Here is a 20896-nt window from a genome sequence, read left to right on the forward strand (position 1 = left end):
CCTGTCTGGTGGCTAGTCTGTGAGACTGTCCTGTGTGGACTGCCACCCTCTGGTTGAAGTAGCTCAGGCTAGCACCAAGACCCTGATTCACGCCTGCTCTCCAGCTGTTGACACGTGGCCCCAGGCAGTGACAGCATTGTGGGTGAGCTCAGGGAAGCTCTGCTAGTGCCTGGAGGTGACACGTGCCCCCTTGGTTCCCCCCAGGCCCCACTCAACCTAGCACGGTCATGTAGAAACACTGCCAGTGCTTGCTTTTGACCTTTCAGTGATTTTTTTTATTGTAGTTATTCTTAGCCAAATAGTTTATATTAAATTAGTGCCATTTGTTGTGTATCTTGGTATATATTTCATTATTTTAGGGTACTTTTTTTATCTTAATAGACAAAGAAGTTATTTACATATGTCCTTTCAATGGCCCCATTAAGGGAAGAGTTTACATCACAAATTATCGTCTTTATTTACGAAGTTTGGAAATGGTAAGTAGAATCTAAGACCATAAAGATGACCCTAGTTGTTAAAGATAATGCCAACTGTTTCTCTTCTACCTTGCGAGATTGATTATGGATCAGATTAATATGGGGGGTATATTTGCTAACTAACTCTTGGTTTTTGGCTTATGCGAAGCTCATTAGTACTAATGTGTTAGCACTACTAACACATATAGGAATAGAGTGAATTAAAAACATAAGTTTTATCCTTCATCATAATGGGGAGGGCATGGCAACTGTACCACCATGTTAGTTTCGAGAAGTTGGGTGTTGGACAGTGGTGCTTCACCAGAAACACAGACAAGAACCACTCGTGGAGCTTAAACACTACAGATGCTCTAGATGTGCTGCATCAGAATGTCCCAGCCTGTGGGCCAGCACAGTTGTAGTTTTTCAAAACATCACAGAGAAGGATGCTGATGTGAAACCATTGTTAAGGCCCACTGTTCTAGAACTTGCCAAGTGTCCATTTACAAAGCACCAGGTAATGGTTTAGAACTAGGATGATGATGGTGGTGTGGCTTAGTGCCACCATATCTTTTCATTCCATGGCCATGAAATGTTTGCCATGGCATATCAAGGAATGTTCCATTGATGGAACAATGGGGTGGAGATGAGACACTCCAGAAAGGAAAGACTGCTTGAATAGCCACCGGGCTGTCACAGGAGGCCGCCGGGTAGTTGTAGTGGGTTGCCGTTGGCCAGGCCAGCCAGAAGGGGCAGCTAGATTTTGATGGGATAGACCAAGGGGGAATGAATGGGTCCTGGGTATGTGGAAGGGTAGCTCAGTATCCACAGGAGATGTTGGGACTGTTGGGTGAATCTAGCTTTTGTTTTATGGCTTTTACCTTAAAACTTCTTCAGGACAGTTCTAATGTAGATTTGTTTGCATCTTTTGATTTTTTTTTTATTGTGTTCATTATTGTGTCCAAATTCTGAAAAATGCTGTGTATTACTCCTCTTGCCTTAGCTGTGGGAGCCCATTTCTATAGTGTTCATAGGCCCACAGGATCTTGAGATGGGGCTTTTTATTTATGACAGTCTACCCAGGTTTCTGAGTAGGACTAGAGCTGAACAAATGTTCTAGTTTTCCAGACTGTGAAAGAAGATTCTGGAAATGAACAGAGCAGTGAGCTGTATGTCAACCCTTGGCAATAATTGGCAATAATTCCAGTTAATCATTTAAACAGGTGATTTTTAAGTAACTAGGAAAGAAAGAAACTGTTCAGAGTGGCATCAGTGCATTGTCTTGATTGAATCATGCATATGCCAGACCCTGACAAAAGAAACACGGGCTGGCTGGTGGCAGTGCACCTCTAAGTATATTAAAAGGTTTGACGCCAACCAGGAAGGGCAGCCGCTAACACTTGCTGCATAGGGGCCCTTCCTCTCTGGTATTTATAGTGCAGCACAGTCAGCTCACAGAAAGCATGCGCATCCGATGTGTGATAAACTAGCCAACGTGCTAGATGACAGAATTTGGGTTTAAAATGATCTTAATTGGCTAATATGTTGCAGTGAAACTCATAATATGAAGTTTAGCATAGGTAACATAACAAAAACCAGTTGTATCAGTAAAGGATTGGAGGATGTCTGTCTTAAAAGGCGTCCAAGCTTCATCTTACTACACTGATGGACAGTGACTGCGTTGGGGTATGGGGAGGACTTGATAATATGGGTAAATGTAGTAACCACATTGTTTTTTCATGTGAAACCTTCATAAGAGTGTATATCAATCATACCTTAATAAAAAATTTTAAAATAAAATTTTAAAAAGGGATCCAAGCTTATTTGATCCAGTAATTGGATGTGATTGATTAAAAAGTTAATATACTTGTAGGCTGAACTAACAAAAGTATAATATAATGGCCAAAATGAGATGGTATTCCCATCTGCAGTGTCATGTTCAAATCCAGGTGCCATGTTTGAAGAAGGACATGAAGTGCTTTCTGTGAAGCTGATTAGACTCGGTCTGTACAACTTGGGGCAGATTGAGAGAGTTGATTATTCTCGATGCAAGAATAATAAGAAACTAGAATTAAGTGTTGCACCTCTGAGCCTCTTGGCTTATTGACCAGCCAGACGTTCCCAGTTCCATTTTAAGCTGCCACTGATGATGAACTGGGGAAATCACTTACACTGTGGTGCTCTGACATGATTGTGTGACCTCTACTGTGTAAAAGAAAACCTCTCTGTGGAAAAGAGGCTGGAAGGAAATACCAAAAGCTTTAGTCCTTGGATTATTTGGAGAGTGGAATTTTGCATGCTCTGTTTTCTTCCTTCCACTTCTGCTTTCATAATTGGGAGAGCATTGAGCAAGCCTCACTTATTTTATTTTCCTATGGCACTCTAGAGGGTGGGGATTCACTCTGAGTGGGTAAATAAAATGCCCATTTGACACTGACTGCTAATTTTTTTCTTTTTCCACTGAGTTTTACATAAACATTTTGACCAATTGGCCACAGCATTTAGTCCAAGTATAAAAACAAGCAGCCAGTGGCAGAAAACATTATATAAGGAAAGCCATTTGAGTGGTTATGCAGAAGCCTCCAAACATAGTCATCATCGTGTTTCTTACGTAAAGTCCTAAATAAGAATATTAATTATTCCATTTTGTGGATTCTGCTGCCAAGTGTGAATGCTTTTTTGTGTGTTTGACAAAGAGCTGTCATCTCACTGGCATTCTGAAGTGGACACCTGTTTGTTCCAGGTGTGTAACCCAGTGGAAGTACAGACTGACTCGTGACTCAGCAGTCCCGTTTTGTGAAGTGTTGGGGCAGGTCCCCTGCCCCCTGTTCCCCAGGGCAGTAGAAGTACAGGAATAAGGAAATCTTACTTCCTTAGATTTGCACGATGCTGTTCTTCCACCTGGTCCTCCTTCGTGGTCTTTCCCCTCCACTCTAGCCTGCATGCTGCCACTAGAATGATCCTCTCTAGAACTAGGCTGCACGTTCTAAAACTCTTGTTGGCTCCCTGTTGCCCACAGAGTAAAATCCACTCTCCTTTACATGGTATAAAAATCCTTCTGACTTGGCTCACCTCAAAAATCATGTCCTCCCTGGAGCCTTCCCCAGCCTCCCTTGATGAAATCACTCCCTCTTTACGTCCCCACAGCCCTTCCCTCTGTGGAACCTTCCCCCGCCCCTGCAGCTAAACTCTGAATACCCCTCCCATTACTTCCTCTCCACCTTGTGTGTGTGTTTGTGTTTGTTTCTCTGGAGCGTTTTGCCAGTCTTTCCTGTTTTCTGTATTTTACCACTTCTTGTCCATTGCTCGCCTGTTCACTTCTGTACCCTTAGCACGTGAGATAGAGCCAGGCACAGTGAGGATGCTCAGTCAGGCTGTGCCAGATGAAGAAATTCTGTCTTATTTATTTGCTGCTATGTGTGTGGCCTTACCTGATGGTGAGCTCTTTGGGTCCTGTGTGCCTAGCTAACATAGTGTTCCGTAGACAGTAGGTGCTCAGTAAAGTGTCTTTAATGAATGAGCTCAGGAGGGAGCAGGCCTGCTCATTGTGGTTTGACCACAGCATGGACTCTACTAAATTGTGGCATCTCAAATACCAACATTGCTTCTGGAGTTTAGAAATCCATAGCCACCTTTTGACCTTACAAGTGCTCAGGTATCTGGCATGGCATTGATCTTGTGACTGCAGTAGAGGCCATTTGAGCCATGACACGGGAGTCACACTGGAGCAGTGTGCACTTTGTGGGGGGAGCGCCTTGTCAGACATGTATGTCAGGAAGAGAAGTCAGGTTGCAGTGCGTATGATGGATGGGGAGGGAAAGACTGGAGGCAGGGAGACCAACTAGGAAGTTATTTTAGTTTTCCAGGGAAGCAACAAGGGCCTAATTCTGTTGTCATTGAAACAGAAAGGAGGGAACAGCCATGAGAAATTCAGGAGGATTTGGGTGGCATTTGGAGGTGGGACTTGAATAAAAGACTCAAAATGAGAATCATTCCCGTGATTTCTTGCTTGAATGATTGGAGCTGCTCCCATTCATCAAAAGGGCCGTAGTTTGGGAGGGAACATGTTGAAGACGAGCCCCTTCGGAAACGGGTCTGAAGGTGCAGACTCAGCTGGACAACAGCCAGGTGGAAATGTCTCAGAAGCAGTAAAAGCTTCTGAAGTTATTAGCGCATCAGTGTTGGCAAAAACCGTGCATGTCTACAAGCCTACCCAGGAAGAACAGTGACCGAAACAGAGATGCAGGCTGATGGGTGAGAAGGCTCTAGCACATGTAAACATCTTCCCATGGTGGGCAGAGAGAGAAGAGCCAGTGTAGCACAGAAAGACGTGGCAGAGCAGGAGGAAATCGGAGAGAAGGCTTTGGTAGAAGTCAGGAGAAGAGGAAAATCTCAGGAAGGGAGGGAGCAAGCATGGAGTGCAGTGGTGCGGGTTCAGTCGGGTAAGGAATGACCAGGGCATGGGGCATGGCCATGAGGCGGCCACTGGGAGCCCCCGTGAGAACAGGCTGTGTGGAGACACGAGGCCGATTGGTCTCTCCTGCCCTCCTTCCGCCTCGTGGTGGAAGAGCCTCCAGCTGCCAGGCCCCAGCACACTTCTGTCTGTTCATTCTTTCCCGCACTCTCGTTCCATCTGACTCAGTGGGCAGGAAATGTAGACGCTAGTGGCCCGTTCTGGTCACCCCAGTCGTGCTCTAGTGCCAGCCTTTCTCCCGGCCCCTGTGTCCCATTTCTCACTGCCTGCTGAGCTGTGGCTCTTCACCTGGCCTCCTAGACACAAGGAGGCCAAGCGGAGAGTCTTCAGCCTCCTCCTTTCTCACTGCCTTCTTTTGCTGCTCTTGTTTCTCTGGGTGGGGCCACTTTTCTTCCAGTCCCCTGGTGCCCCCTCTCTCCCCCTCCCTTCTCCTGTGCAGTCTTGTTCATGTTTGCCCCACTCTAGTGTGAGGTCTTACCGCCAGCACCTGTCTCCCACTCTGTTCTCTATGGTCCTGAGACAGCCTTACAGTCATGCCATCCCCCCTGCTCAGAGATGCTCAGTGGCTCCTTGCCGCCCTCATCTCTTAGCCAGGGACTTGAGGCACCTTCCCAGGCCTCTCGTGTGTGCCCAGCCCACACTCTGGCGCTGTACCGTTCACTGTTCTCCAAACAAGGCCTGGACTTTCTCCCCGCTGGAGTTTGCTTCAGGCCTCTTTCTCTGCCTAGAACACAGTCATCTGCATGCTACCCTGCCACTCAGCCCTGCTTTTAAAAATTATTTTGAAATATTCAAGATAGAAAGTTGATAAAGAATAACATAAACATTTGTGGATCCGTCGCTCAGCTGAAGAAATCCCATGTCCTTTCACTCCAGGAGTCATCACCACCAACGTGAAAGGGGGATTTCTCACTCCTGGTCACTCCACACACCCCTCTCAGAAGTAGAGCGGGGTGCCGTAAGTGCGGGGGCCTTCCGACTGAGCAGGCGCCGATGAGATGAGAATGCGCTGTGCATACACTTCCCACTTTCTGGAGACAAGTTGGAAGACAGCACATGTTAACCTGTACTTGGTACAGGTATTTCTGTGAAGGACTAGAATAAACGGATCTGTTTACCTAGCTTATGGTGGTTTCGCAGGGCAGACACAGGGCTTGGAGAATCGTGATGGATGGACGGCATGTGAGTGTCTCTGACTCTCAGTCATCCAGTTCTGAAATGAGGTGTAGGCAGGTGCGAGGTGTGCAGCCACCCATGAGCTGGGCATCTCACACACGTGGCGACACACATGCTAGGTTCCATAACCTGCCATGGAATTAGGTTCCCGCATCTCTGCAATTGGTGCTGTAAGCCTTGAAAACCACCTGGAAGAGATGCAGTTTACCTTCCATTCTGAAAATGTCAAAGCCGGACCTGTATATTTTCCCAGAGGGAAGGCCCACTCACTCCATTACAAGCACGAACACAAAAGATTCCTGTAGTATTTTTCTTTCCAAGAAGATACATTGTAAACATTCCAAGACTGTCCCTTTTAGGTCCCTCTGTCTAGTGGATTTGGTACTTCTTTGCATTTTAAAGGAGGTGAAGTAATGCTGAAAAGACCATAATAATAAAACATGGAAATGTGTCTGTCTGGAGGCAGTAACATCAGTGAGGCCGTAGGATCTGTACTTTAGGTATTCTTTTAAGCTTCAGTCTTAAATGATCCCCTTATATGGCTGCTGTAAAATCAATGCTGTTTTCAGGCTTCAACACTTCCCTGCCAATACCCTCGGTTCCCTTGTTCCTTGCAGCCATACCATTCTCGATTTGTCAATCCCTAAACTTGAGAGTCTCTGGGCTACCATGGTGGACTTCATTAATTCATTCTACTACTAATTCAGGCTAATCAGGTTTTCAGACCTCAGGGAAGGTCTCATTGTTGCTCTGGCAATTCTTTTTAAATTCAGGTTGGCTACTCACTACCTCCCACACCCCCAACAGTAAAGCACCCTCCGTGTTCTTTAGCAGACCTCTTCTCTGGCTCTGCTGAAAAGGTAGAAGTCATCTTTGCTGAGCTTCTGCAAGCTCCCCTCTCACCACCTCACAATGTCTGCTTTCACCCACCCTTTCCTTCTCCTCTCGTTCTGGAGGAAGGAACGAGATGTCTTCTTTGCCAAAGTGAGTCCCTCCCCTCCAGCCCTTCTGCCTTCACCGCCTGGAGCCCTGGTGCACCGCCGCTAGTTCTGTGCCTCCTGCTCGGTTTCCAGCGCCCAGCCCCGCCCTGCACAAACCCGCTCCAGGCTCCCCCCATGTTAACATGCCTTCTGGGATCCCTGCTGCCCCTAGTACTACCATCCCCTTTCTTCCCCTTCTTTGCCAGGCTTCTTTCAAACTTAGTCCAGGCTCACTACTTCCACTCCGGACTACTGGCCGCCGCCCTCGCACCCTGTGGTCCAGCGTCTATTCCCCAGCAAAACTACCGCTTGCTCCACTGCTCAGTTCCAGCACCTTTGATGGTGGCCTCAGCCTTTCAACTTCTCTGCAGCAGTTGGTATCATTGATTATTCCTTCTGCCCTTTGTCATTCTCTCCATGCATTCTTGGCTCTTCTGCCACTTCTACCTCTGAAATGTGTGTTTTTCCCAGAGTTCTGCCTTGCTCTTTTCTTAGTTGTCAGCTGCTTTCCAGTTCTATAGCTGCAGTCCTGATCTTTCATTCTTTATTCCTTACCTGTCTGAGAGCCTGCTGTGTGCCAGGCACTGTGCCAGGTGCTAGGACATAGTGGTACCCACAGCACATACAGTCTCTCTGTCATGAGCTTTCATTCTGATGGGACTGATAGCCATTAGTCCGATAACCACACCAGTGCATCACCGCAAGGTGTGGTAATTATCACATGGGAGCAGACTAGAAGTGTAGTGGTTTAAGGAGCCTGGGAAATTGTCCTGAGGAAACGACGCTTGACCTCTGGTCTGAAGAATGGATAGGAGTTACCAAGATGCTTGGTGGGGGCTGGGTTGGAGAGAATCAGCTGAGAGAATAAGCATATCAGAGGCACTGAGCCCAAAGGGCCTGTGAAAAGATGACAGTGTGGGTGGGAAGAACGGTGAGGGATAAGCAGGAGAGGTGGGTGGTGGCCAAGTGACCTTGGCCTTGTAGAACTTGTTAAGGATTGAGGTTTTTAGAGTTGAGCAAGAAAAAGCTTCAGAAGTGGTTTAAGCAGAGGTTTGATAGCTTCAGATTTACTTTTGCAAAATGACCACCCAGGCTCCGGTGGGGAGGGTGAATTTTAAGAGGAGCAGCAGCAGATGCAAAAAGATCGCTGCTCAGTGGTCCAGCGAAGCTGCTGGTAGGGTTGGAGAGAGGATGGCAGATTCAAGATTGATTTAAGAGGTAACCGGAGATTGGATTAAGGGTAGCAGAGAAGGGGATGTCAAAGGTGACTCCTAGGTTTCCAGCCTTGGTAACTGGGCGAATGGAGTGTTAGCCACCGAGGTAGGAAGATGTAGTATGGAGAGAGGAACATCAGATGTTTAGTTCTGGACAGTTTCAGTTTGAGGAGGCTTTGGGATCTCTTCCTGTTCTGTATTTCCAGCCGCCACCTGGATGTCTGTACTTGATCAATTGGTCATAACCTCAGACCCAGTGAGTCCAGGATTGACAGGGTCAGTCCTTCCCCCAAGCCCACTCCCATGTTCTTTTGTGTTTCTTGGTGGGCCCACCATCATCCCAGACACTTGGGCCTAAATCTGAGTCATCTTTTCGTCTTCCCCATGGCCCGTCTCCTCCTTTTGTTCTCTGCCCCAGTCGCCACTCCCCACTTTCAGCCGCTCCTGGCCTCTCACTCGCACAGAAGCATTAGCTTCCAGGAGGCCAAGGAATGGGTGCAGGCCTCTCCTCGCTGGTGCAGAGCACCCAGGGCTGCTGGATGGATCTTCAGGAAGTTCCACCTGTCCTTGTATTCTCTTCCCACAGCTCATTTCATAGCTCCCAGTCACCCTGATCCAAGCCCTGGGGTACTCACCAGGGAGTTCCCCTGCCAACCCTATTGAAACCTGTAACACTCGTTGTTTTTTATAAAATGCCCATGCTTCCCACATGTGTGGTTGATGTCATCGTTATGGGTTTTTAGAAGGCCAACCTCCAAATGCCATTATCCCATCCTTTAAAGACCATCTTTAACGTCACCATCGCCACAGAACCTTCATGTGACCCAATCAATAGGAAATCATCTTGCCGTCCTCTGACTTCCTGTTCCACTTTGTCCAAATGGTTTTTTTATGCCTCTTGGCTCTTGCAATCTAAACCTAGCATTGTGGCTATTTGGGTACATGGTGTCTTATCTCCCAAACTGGCCCTGAGCTCCAGAAGGGCAGCGTGCATATCTTATCTCCATGGTCGCTAGCGCCCAGTACAGTTCGTTATTCAGTATGCACTTGAGAGAGATAGTGAATGAATGCATCTTTTTAGATTGTTCTGTTTACTTTCCAACTATTTCAGATACCTAGGGGTACAGGAGCAACAGAATTTTGAGTTAGAATGGACCTTAGAGAATTCTTAAATATTTAATGGTATTTAGATAGTGATGACTCAGGTTTCTAGAGGGTTAAGTTCATTTTCCTACTCCTGGGTCTTCCAGTTTGGCCTGCTGGGTTATCTGATTTTGAGCCTGTCATTCAGGGAGAGCATGGCAAGTAGCCTCATTAGCCTGTGGTTACCTTGGGCAGGAGCTGGATGGTTTGCAGTGTCCCCTTTTCTGCTTTGTACTGGGTCAGGGTAAGCAAAGCTACAGACTTTCCTCTCTGCAGGGACGAAGAACAGCAAGGTCACATCTTACTTAATTCCTCTGCTTTTTGATTTGGGTTTGATTTTTTACTTTCTTGCTTCCATGTTGCTGTTAGAGTATTTTTAGGCATAAGTTTGACATTTAAGATTATAGTTGAACATACTCATAAATCTCAAATAATTAAGCACAATAACAGACTACTTGATAGCATGTTTAATAACTAGGCTGTACGAGAAGTAAATACATTGTAGTGTGCAGCTATATGTGGACACAGTTACTGAGTAGTGTCTTTTTCCTCCAGGCATTTGAATGTCAGTCATGTAGAGAGGTGCCCTGCCCTGTAGGAACAGCTATGCAAATGCCTCCTTTTAGGTACAAACTGAAAGACCTATAGCTGCTCACTAGAACTTATCCTCGTTCACCGTATTGCAGAGCAGCATAGTTATGGCTTCCAAATACTAAGATATTCTTTACTATGTTAATAATAACTTACGTTGTTTCCTAGCTACCACGTGACAGGCCCCTGCCAGGTATTTTAAGTCCATTATCTCTAATCATTCCTACTTTACAGGTAAATGTGGCTGAGACATACGGTAACTCGCCAAAGTCACGCAGCTAATAAATGTTAAAACACATATTTGAACCAATTTTGTCCAGCTTAAGAGCTTGTGCTTTTTTCTCTACACCACGATAATCATGCTTTTATGCTTTCTTAACTTTTTATTTTGAAATAGTTATGAACTCTCAAGAACTTGGACAGGTAGCACAGAGAGATCCTTTGTATTCATCACCCAGCTGCTCCAGTAATTGTATTGCTTTATCAAAACTTGGAAACTGGCTGACACAATAGACAATTAAGACCCTGACTGCGCTTAAATTTCACCAGTTTTCTCATGCACTCATTTTTTTCCACAGGTTTTTGCATACAGCTCTATGACATTTCATGTAACCATCACCATCACTCAAGATGTGCCTCTGTTCTGTCACCACAAAAGACTCCTTCATGTTGCCCCCCTATAGCCACCAGCACGCCCGCCTTCCCCTCAGCCCCTGGCAACTGCTTCTGTGTTCTGCATCTCTACAATTTTGTCCTTTCAAGATCATACAGTGCGTGACCTTTTGAGACTGGCTTTATCCACCCAGCATGATGCCCCTAAGAGTCTTCCAGGTGGTGCATACCCATAGTTACTCCTTTTGTAGCTGAGCTGTGTTCTGCGGCATGGACATTTTCTGAATTTCTAGATTACCCATGAGCTATATTTGTATTTGATTAAGAAATCCTTAGTTTTTGTATTGTATGTTAAGGAGAAGGACTTAAAGAAAAGCTTGACTCCATGTACCCTCCAAAAGGACATCGTTTCCAGGACAGAACTTCAGCTAGCACCATCAAACATCTGCCTTCATTATCAAAACAATCTAACACAGCATTAAAGAACACATTAGGCTAAACTCTGCATGGCCCTCCCTGTCTTTGTCCATATGAATACCTCTTTCATGTTACTGTACTCACAGTGTGTTTCCTATGCTGTTTTTTCCCACTGTAACTTATTTTTCCATGCACCAGAATTATTTTAGTAGCTGCATGCTCACTCCATTAGGCTGACTGACTGTAATTTTCCGCACCCTGCCATCCACCTCTGGCTCCATTAAGTGTCTTCATGTGCATAGCTCTTCACCCTGTTGTGCAGTGGCTGTAAGATAAGTCCTTAGGAGTGGGTGCTGGACTCAAAGGGTGGGTCCATGGCTCTTTTCTGATGGGTTTTCCCAGACCTTGGCTTGAATCTCAACCCTTCCCCATATTTGCTAAGCAAGTTACAAGCTTTTTAAAGCCTGGGTTGCCACATCAGGAAATGGGACTGCTTCACCTACATCCAAAATGGTTGTGAGGATAAAAGGAGATGATGGATGCCAAGTCCCTGGTGCAGTACCTGGCACAGATGTGGTATTCCATGCCTGACAGCTGCTGTTGTCATGACAATCATGGAACGTCTTCACTAATGTGATTCTGTCTTGCCAGCCCGTTTTACGGACCCCTTGTCCGCAGCACTGGATAAGGAATGATGGAGAAACATTGCTGTGCATTCAGGCCCTTCTCCTTTGCAGGACTTCCAGGTGTTTGGTTTCTAGTGGGGGGAACAGACGTGTAACTCTTGGCAACAGGCTAGAGTGAAACAAGTGGTGTAACAGCAGTCTGGATCAAATGTCACAGAACTTCAGAGGAGGGAGTGGCCATTCTGTCTGATCTAATTGGGAAGCAGGGCTCTCTTAGAGGTGAGGCTTGTCAAGCCAGGCCTTACACCACAGGGAGAATTTTGGCTCTTGGCAAAGATAGGTCATCCTAGGCACAGGGAGCACCATGCAGAAAGCATATAGGCCTGATTATAGGCAACATGTCTGAAGAGCTGCGAAGGCATTTACTTATTAGAGCACAGAATGTTGTGGGAGAGAAGCCTGTAGAGACAGGCTGCAAGCGATATCACGGGGCCCTTGAATTATGTACTTAGGAGGTTAGTCTTTATTCTGGAGGTAGTGCAGAATGGCACATGCTTGGGGGTGCATTCTGGTTGCATAACTGACTATTTTAATGCTTGCTCTTTGGTGTGTGATCTGGATCTTATTTTTGTTCATAAGAAGTGGTAAAAGGACCAAGGTAAAAATGCTCTGAAGCATATGGTTGTTTTTTATATGTTGTTGATGTTTTAATTATGCAGACAGAAATACTGACTTTTGTATTTTTGTCCCTTGCAGGATTCTGCTCTAATACTTGATGTTCCTCTGGGTGTGATCTCAAGAATTGAAAAAATGGGAGGCGCGACAAGTAGAGGAGAAAATTCCTATGGTCTAGATATTACTTGTAAAGTAAGAGATTCAGTACTTTCTTATGCAAAAAAAGGCACGTTAGTGTTGAATGATAAGTAAAAAATTCATGTGGGGTTACAAAAACACCTAAAGACCCTTGTTCATCTAAGGCCAGATAATGGTTCTTTGCTCCTGATCAAGCTTTTCAAAACCTCCTGGGGAAGAAGTTCCTATGAAAGGGGCCCACTGTTGTCACCAAGTGTGAGGACTCGAACTTGCCATTTGGTTTGTTTGACTGAGTAGGACGACAAGTTTATAAATAAAATTTCACACTTGATAGTTTTTTACCCAAGTCTGCTCCTGCTCCTCCTTCATGTGATATGTTAACAGCCAGACACCTTCACACCATGAAAATGAAAGAAAGGGAAAACATCAGAGATTTTGCCCTCTGAACGGGAGAGGTTTTTACCTCCAACAACCTTTCTAACTTTTGCCTTGATAGTTTGCAGAGGTAGTGTAGTGACCTAACATTTTGTTTGGCATGGTGAATGGTGGAGATTTCATCATAGTAACATTTAGTCATTCATAGTAGTAACTGTTGAGCATCTATGGTGGTTCAAACATGTGCTAGGTGCTTTGAGGGAAACCCTCTGAGATGCACAGTGGTGTCCCCATTTTATGGATGGGGAGCCTGAGGATAAGAAGAGTTAGGTAACGTAGCTGAGATGACCCAAAAATGACAGAATTTGGATCCAAATACAGTGAGATAATTATTTTGCAAAGAACAAACGCATCTGGCAAGAAAACCTGCTGTCCAGGTATTGAGGATCAGAAGACTACAGTCTGTAACATCTTGCCCAATCCTGGAAAGAACTAGAAGGGGTTTGGAGGTCGTCTGTTCAGTGGTTCACACAGCCAGATGGGTACCAGGGTAACCTGTTTAAAAATGTGGATCTCTGGGTTCTGTCTCAAATCCTACTGTGAGGTAATCTCTGAAGGGTGGGTCCAGAAGGCTGGAATTCTTCCATGTGTCCAATGACTCTGACCCATCACACTAGTGCAGGGGTCAGCAAACTTTTTCTGTATAGGGCCAGACAGCAAATATTTTAGGCTTCGTGGGCCAGTAGGATCTCTGCCATACACTCTTCTGTGTGTTTGTTTTTTCAGTCCTTTTAAAATATAAGGTGTTCTTAGCTTGAAGATCATACAAACACTGACTTGGGCTGAAGTTTGTTGATCCCTGGCCAGTTCAGTCCTGTATTCTATGGATGGGAAGATCAGGCCCTTACCAACAGGATTGCTTCCCTAGGGTTGCCCAAGGAGCTAGTGGAGGAGCCAGAATTAAAGCCCAAGTCTCCTTTTCCTAGTCTCATGCACTGTGATTTCTTAAAACCGGTCTCCTATACTTCTGTTTGAACCATGAATACAGTTCAGTTTTTTTGTCTCTAGTTTATAAAAGATCAAGGCTAGTACATACTATCAGAAATCAAACGATTATGTCATTATTTTTTTCCAAAGTCATTACAGTCTTATTGACATATTCCCTATGCTGTACTTTTCATCCCTGTGACTGACTTATTTTATAATTGGAAGTCTGTACCTCTTGATCCCCTTCACCTATCTGCCTATCTTCCCACCCGCTCCCTTCTAGCAACCACCTGTCTGTTCTCTGTATTTATGAGTCTATTTCTGTTTTGTTTGTTTATTTTTTAAAATTCCACATATAAGTAAAATCAGATGGCATTTGTCTTTCTGTGTCTGATTTATTTCATTGAGCAAGGATTATGCCATTATTACACCTGCACTGAAATTCCCCATCACTCCCCACCTTGGTTTTTGTTTTTGTTTTAATCCAAGCTCTGTTAATGCCTTAGCTATGATCCCAGCTGCTGTCTACCCTTTGGGGCCTAGAATATGGGGACTTACTTCTAAGGAAGGTTTTTGCATTTTGCCTAAAAGGATCCATGGGAGTGGAGTGTTATAGTACTCAAGGGAAAATGGGGTTGCTATTTTGATGGTTTTGAAGTGGCGTTCATTCCAATAGTTTAGTTTTTTTTTAATCCTTTTTGTTGCCTTATCAATAGGAGCTGCTTGTATTTAAATATTAATCCCCCCCAAAATTAATAAGACAAAGCACATTCTGACCCTTTTACTAAGAACAAAGGGTTTAGAAACAACCCGCAGGCATAATTCTCCACGTTACATATGTATATTTCTTGGAATTAGCTTTGAGCCCAAACGGTAGGGCTGGGAGCAGTGTCGTAGTGCAAACTGTTAATGCAGTAATCTCCCTGGAAACACCAGTGTCACAGAGTTGAATTCCATTTTCTCAGTAACGGACCTGAAGTTGATAAAGAGGGAATATGCCACAGCAGGACAGACTCACTCTCCTGCCTCTCATAGGTTGGCTTTCCTCTGCAGACATGCTGCGTTTCTCCCCTGTGCAAGCAGTTAGAACCCCTACAAATTTGCTTCTCCCAGCTTTGCGCATGGGCATTTCTGTTTGCCAGTAGTGACTTCCACATGGTAGATGTAAGTCCCAGTGGATATTGTCCAGCAACAAAGGAGAGGTATCTCCGAACACAAGAATTCTTACCCCCCAGGCCCCATACCAGTGCTTGCTGGCTACTTGAGCCTTCTTAACAACAACAGAAAGCAAAGCCAGACCGCGGCACTGTTAGCGCGCTCTCGCTTCTTCCACGCCTCAGCCCTGGTTATTCGGTGTTTTGAAGTCTGCAGTCATGGGTGATGTGTCTTTACAATTGCTTTACAGACATGATGCCTCAATAAATCATCCCGTTAGTGTTGTTGCAACCGGGGAAGGGGGTGTTTCCTTGGACTCCTGTATTACAGCGAGGCTTGGCGCACCGCCCTATGACCCAGCTGTTAGATAGGCCAGGGGTCTGGCTGCAAGACGTTTATGCCATAAGGCTTTTTCTCAGGTGTCCTTCCCTGATGAGCCAGGCTCTCAGGGGACCAGGTGGAACTTACCAGTTTGTATATGCTCATATTTCTGTTACAGATTTGGTCCTCAGCCACCTGTGTCATTTGCCTTTTCCACTTCAATTTTCTTGTTGGCAAGATGAGGTAGTAATTCTTTCTGTCCTTTAATTACATCTAAATCAGATGGCAAAACAAGTTGCTTGAATCACTTGTGCTCTGCCACATTGAAAGTAGTTGTTTGAATCACTGGTAGATGAGAATAAATATTTACCTTGGAATCATCTAATTTCTGGCCAAGTGCTTAAGAGAATGATGTTAGAGTTATCATCTGACCCAAGGCTGTTAGGAAGAAAGTGCCTCACAGGGCTGTGAGCCCCAGCCACCCTCAGCCTCCCGTGCAGTGCTTGCAGTGCGTTGCAAACCCTTTAAAAGCATAGCGTCTTATTGAAATAGTTTTTTTCCTTCTGCTTGGCTAATGCTTTTCATCACGAGCCAACAACTAATATCCTAATTTTCTTGGAATGTGTTATGAATTCGTTTTTGGGTTTTATTCAATTACGTGCTTTTAAAAACAAAAGCACAGGATCCTGAAGCTGGCAAGGCTCCTCAGATGCCATCTGCATACAGAGTGATCAATCTGGGGTCGCTCATCGGAGGGCTTAGACTGATTCTTTTTACTGCCTTTGCTGCCATTTGCATCTGGGGCTGTCTTATATGTCACAAGACCTTTGTTGGTCCTTCACACCGAAGGCTTAAGAAGCTTTAAGCGTGCTCTTGAGGTAATAAATGAAAAAGCATTTGGAAAATAGGAAGATCACGACATCCAAGCAGGCAGGGACTGAATCTCTTCCACTCCTGCAGTATCCCCGGGTCCAGCACAGTACAGTGCAGAAGGGAACGCTTTTAGTGCTCAGCTATCACATGGTCATAGACCATGATTGATTTAAGAGACAGCCTGGAACAACTCCAGCTTTGAAAATAAGATAGGGAGGCTTACATTGTTCGGATTCAGTTTAAAAGGTCTTGCTGATTGAATAGATATGTATTGGAAGCTACCTGTAAAGTCTGGTTTTAAGCATTACTTTTTAGTTCTTGGAAGCTGAGTCTCTCCTTTTATGAGGTACTTTAATGTAGTTTATAGAGAACTCTTGAAAGTAAACTTGTATAGTAAAAGTGTATTTCTTGCATGAGAACTGAAAATGCCAACCAGTTCCTAATTTTTAAAAATGAGACCTGAAAGAGCATGAGGGGAGAGGGAGAGAGCTGCTGTATTTTAATGACATGTTTGACGATTATACTTGCTAGGAGACATACACTGGAGAAGTGCTACGAATGAAGTACTGTTGCATAATTAAAATACTTTGGAAAGAAGTTAAAGTAGACACAGTAGATGATACGCAGGGCAAGGTTTGGTTTTGGTTTTTGTAAAATGAAGTTTAGCTCTGTCTTCTCTTCATCACTGGTTGCTTTGTCTTTACACTGTGGGGACATTTCCAGTGTTCTTAACACAGTTACGTCAAAATCTCATGCGAGACAAAATAATTTTCTTAGTAATCCAGACTAATTTCCCTTTCAGATAAGTGAATCTTCTACTCGCTTAGTTGAATGGAAGATGTTTTGCTAAGGAATATGACTTTATTTGAAGACTGAACTGTCAAATTTCTCCTCTGCCCCCAGGACATGAGAAACCTGAGGTTCGCACTGAAACAGGAAGGCCACAGCAGAAGAGACATGTTTGAGATCCTCACAAGATATGCCTTTCCCCTGGCCCACAGTCTGGTAAATCCCAGGGTTTGCTCAGCCTCGGAAGGTTCTTGGGTGTCTCCTTCATTGGCATTCTCCGCCACGCCTCCCAGTGTGACGTGTATGCGAGGGTGTTTATCAAAGGCCACGGACCCTTCCTTGGGTCGGCTTGTCCCCTGCCACGCCCGCTTGGCACCACCACCAAGTCCCATACCAGAGTTTGCTGTACTCTGCTTGGGAGCTAAGGAGCGGTACGGCAATTAGGCCTCAGAGCCTGGGTGCCAGTTGAGCAAACGTGCTTCTAGAATTCAGATATGCTGTGCTGTTACTGCTGGCGGTCTTTGAAAGGGCAGGTTTATTATTTTTTTTAAAGAGTAGCATATTAAGTGTCATATCATAGCACTTAGTATGTATTTGGCAGCACAGAGTTATTACTCATTTAATTACTTATAATCCGTGACAGTCTATAACAAGATTCGAGATCTGTATACCGACAGTGTTTCCCTCCTGTGCACCCAACTGTTTGAGGAGTAGCATGTGGCTGAAATAAAGCTTTCCATGCATCGTGCTCTTAAAACCATCTTCCTTACATTCTCTCCTGGTCTTGCCTCCCTTTTTCTGCCGTGCCTTACCTGTGTCTTCCTACCCCTGTCTTTCCGTTCTGCTTGACTCCAAACAAATGCCTGGTCAGGGGCGAGTAAGGAAAGAATTCTTTAAACTGTGCCTAATAAGCACCTTTATTTTAAGCATAGGGTAAATATGCTGCCTGCTGGATTGAGTGCAATGAAGGGGTCATTAAATAGAAGAGCTCTTCTGCCCAGGGCCGTCTTTTTGTTTCTTTTACAATAAAAGGCTTGGAACTTTTTCTAGCGCAGTGAGGCTTTTTTCCTCCCAGATTTCATCCACAGTTACTTCAGGCAGAGGGCATTCATGGATGATGGAAAGGACAACTACACAAAGACTGGAGGTCTGGAAGGATATGAAGTTCTCATCGTGGGTCATGTGCTGGTTATAGATTCAAATGTAATACTTAAATGTAATGATACAGAGTTAATACATTTTCAGCCTTATCTTTGATTATTTCAAACATTTCAATATATATATATATTTTTGGTATTATTAATCTACAATTACATGAAGAACATTATGTTTACTAGGCTCCCCGCTTCACCAAATCCCCCCAACATACCCCTTCACAGTCACTGTCCATCAGCGTAGTAAGATGCTACAAAATCACTACTTGTCTTCTCTGTGTTGCACAGCCCTCCCTGTGCCCCCCCCACTATACATGCTAATTATAATGCCCCCTTTCTTTTTCCCCACCCTTATCCCTCCTTCCCACCCATCCTCCCCAGTCCCTTTCCCTTTGGTAACTGTTACTCCATTCTTGGGTTCTGTGTTTCTGCTGCTGTTTTGTTCCTTCAGTTTTCCTTTGTTCTTATACTCCACAGATGAGTGAAATCATTTGGTACTTGTCTTTCTCCGCCTGGCTTATTTCACTGAGCAAATACCCTCTAGCTCCATCCATGTTGTTGCAAATTGTAGGATCTATTTTTCTCTTATGGCTGAGTAATATTCCATTGTGTATATGTACCACATCTTCTTTATCCATTCATCTATTGATGGACATTTAGGTTGCTTCCATATCTTGGCTATTGTAAATAGTGCAGCGATAAACATAGGGGTGCATCTGTCTTTTTCAAACTGGAGTGCTGCATTCTTAGGGTAAATTCCTAGAAGTGGAATTCCTGGGTCAAATGGTATTTCTATTTTGAGCTTTTTGAGGAACCTCCATACTGCTTTCCACAATGGTTGAACTAATTTACATTCCCACCAGCAGTGTAGGAGGGTTCCCCTTTCTCCACAACCTCACCAACATTTGTTGTTGTTTGTCTTTTCGATGATGGCGATCCTTACTGGTGTGAGGTGATATCTCATTGTGGTTTTAATTTGCATTTCCCTGATGACAAGCGATGTGGAACATCTTTTCATGTGTCTGTTGGCCATCTGAATTTCTTCTTTAGAGAACTGTCTATTCAGCTCCTCTGCCCATTTTTTAATTGGATTATTTGCTTTTTGTCAAACATTTCAATATTGCTTCAAACATTTCAATATTATTTTTTAACAATTAGGACAAAAGGTGTTTTATGGGGATACATCTTTGGGCTTGTTATGAAAGTGAGAATGTAAGTCTAATCCATGAAAATTCAGTGAGGGAATGTGTCCTGCCTTGGGTTTTGCATATTAGGCCCTAAATGATCAGAAATTTGAAAAATGGTTCACATAGCAGGTTTTAAGGAGCTGAGGTACCAGTCTATTGCCTATAAGATCTTTCTCCATCAGCTGTCCCCTTTCTCTGGCACCTTATATCTCTTTTAGTGCTTACTCACCCAAACCCCAAAAAAGTCAAGTGATAGACTAGTTTTCCCCTCATGTACTATCTCATCTCTCACTTTAATCCAAACTTCTGGAAAGAATATCCTAGTCTATCCTCATCTCCAGTTCATTCCTCCAGTCTATCCCAGTATCCAGCTTTAGTGCAAGTACCTTCTTGGAACTCAGGCCCTCTTATTGGCCAAATCCGGTGGCTCACTTCAACCTTCATTCTGGTTGATCTCCCTGCCCCAGCATTTAACAATTTCAACCACCCTCTTCTCTCAAGTCTTAGTTTCCCTGTTACTCTGCTGTCTTGATGGTCCCTTCCCAGTCTCCACGACCTCTGTCTTTTCCTTCAGTATAAACACCATGCCAGGGGTGCCCTCTCAGCCCTCTCCTTGTGTTTCTTGCTTTGTCTAGATGCTTCTTTCTAGTCCCATAGCTTAAGCTGTCACTGCTATGGGAGCAGTTTCTAAATCTAGCCTTGCTGTTGGCCTTGAGTGAATCTAGCAAGCCTGACTCTCAAACGCCTTCCTCTGGAAGTCCGCGAGCATTGCTGGCTCACCGTCTCTCTAACCTCTCTGCAGTTCACCAGACCTACTCTGCAGCCTACATGTACCTCCATTTGGATGATCCTCAGTTGCTCAGGTTTGAGAGCTTGAAGTCGACGTTCCTATCCTTGCTTTGCCTTTCCTCCCATAGCCACATCAGCTCCAAATCCTGTAGTTTCTACCCATTAGTTACTCAGTATTTCTTCCCATTTCTGCCTGTGCTCCCTAGTATAAGCTGTGCTTCCCAACCGGCTTCCGTTCTTTCTGTTTCCTCCCCTGTCAGCTTACCCTGCACAGTGCTGCCAGGTTTTTAATTTTAGGATGATCGTGTCACTCTGTGCTGTGCCCCACTCCACACACACACACACACACACACACACACACACACACACACACGCACCGTTCTTGCACAGGACCGCGTATGCCCCTGCCATGCATAGTACTTGCTGAGCTTGGACTCTGGTTTTCCTGCCCCCTTTACTCGCAGTCCCTCATCTCTTTAAAGCCTGTCCTCCACCACCTTGCCCAGAGCTGGGCCTCCTCCATGCTGTGTACATGTCCCTGATGGGAGCTCATCTTGCCTCTTACTTGCGAGACTTCACAGGTCCTTGTATTAGAGCACTTAGCTCCATCTGCCTTATGTAATAATTATGGAGGAATTGCCTGTCCCCTGCTGTGCTGTGAGCTTATCAAGGTGGGGATCAGCCTTTATTCATTTCCCTAACATCAGCATAATGACTTCTGCATGGAAATTGTATAATGACAGCTTTTTCATTGAATATGGGTCT

The 20896-nt window shown here is 44.8% G+C and overlaps 1 protein-coding gene across 5 annotated transcripts in view; it reads left to right on the plus strand.

Moving 5' to 3' along the window:
* The window catches only part of MTM1 (myotubularin 1), a 98657-nt gene that overhangs the window by 24947 nt on the left and 52814 nt on the right, over window positions 1-20896 (plus strand). For 3 of the 5 annotated variants that reach the window (XM_073227383.1, XM_073227379.1, XM_073227378.1), the window contains exons 4-6: window positions 382-476; window positions 12445-12555; window positions 17116-17217. In XM_073227383.1, the coding sequence (XP_073083484.1) occupies window positions 382-476; window positions 12445-12555; window positions 17116-17217 (308 nt within the window). The remainder of the gene's footprint in view (window positions 1-381; window positions 477-12444; window positions 12556-17115; window positions 17218-20896) is intronic. The other 2 variants (XM_073227380.1, XM_073227381.1) reach the window with 1 other exon arrangement.

Source organism: Manis javanica, chromosome X (assembly GCF_040802235.1).
Source record: "Manis javanica isolate MJ-LG chromosome X, MJ_LKY, whole genome shotgun sequence".
NCBI lineage: Eukaryota > Metazoa > Chordata > Mammalia > Pholidota > Manidae > Manis > Manis javanica.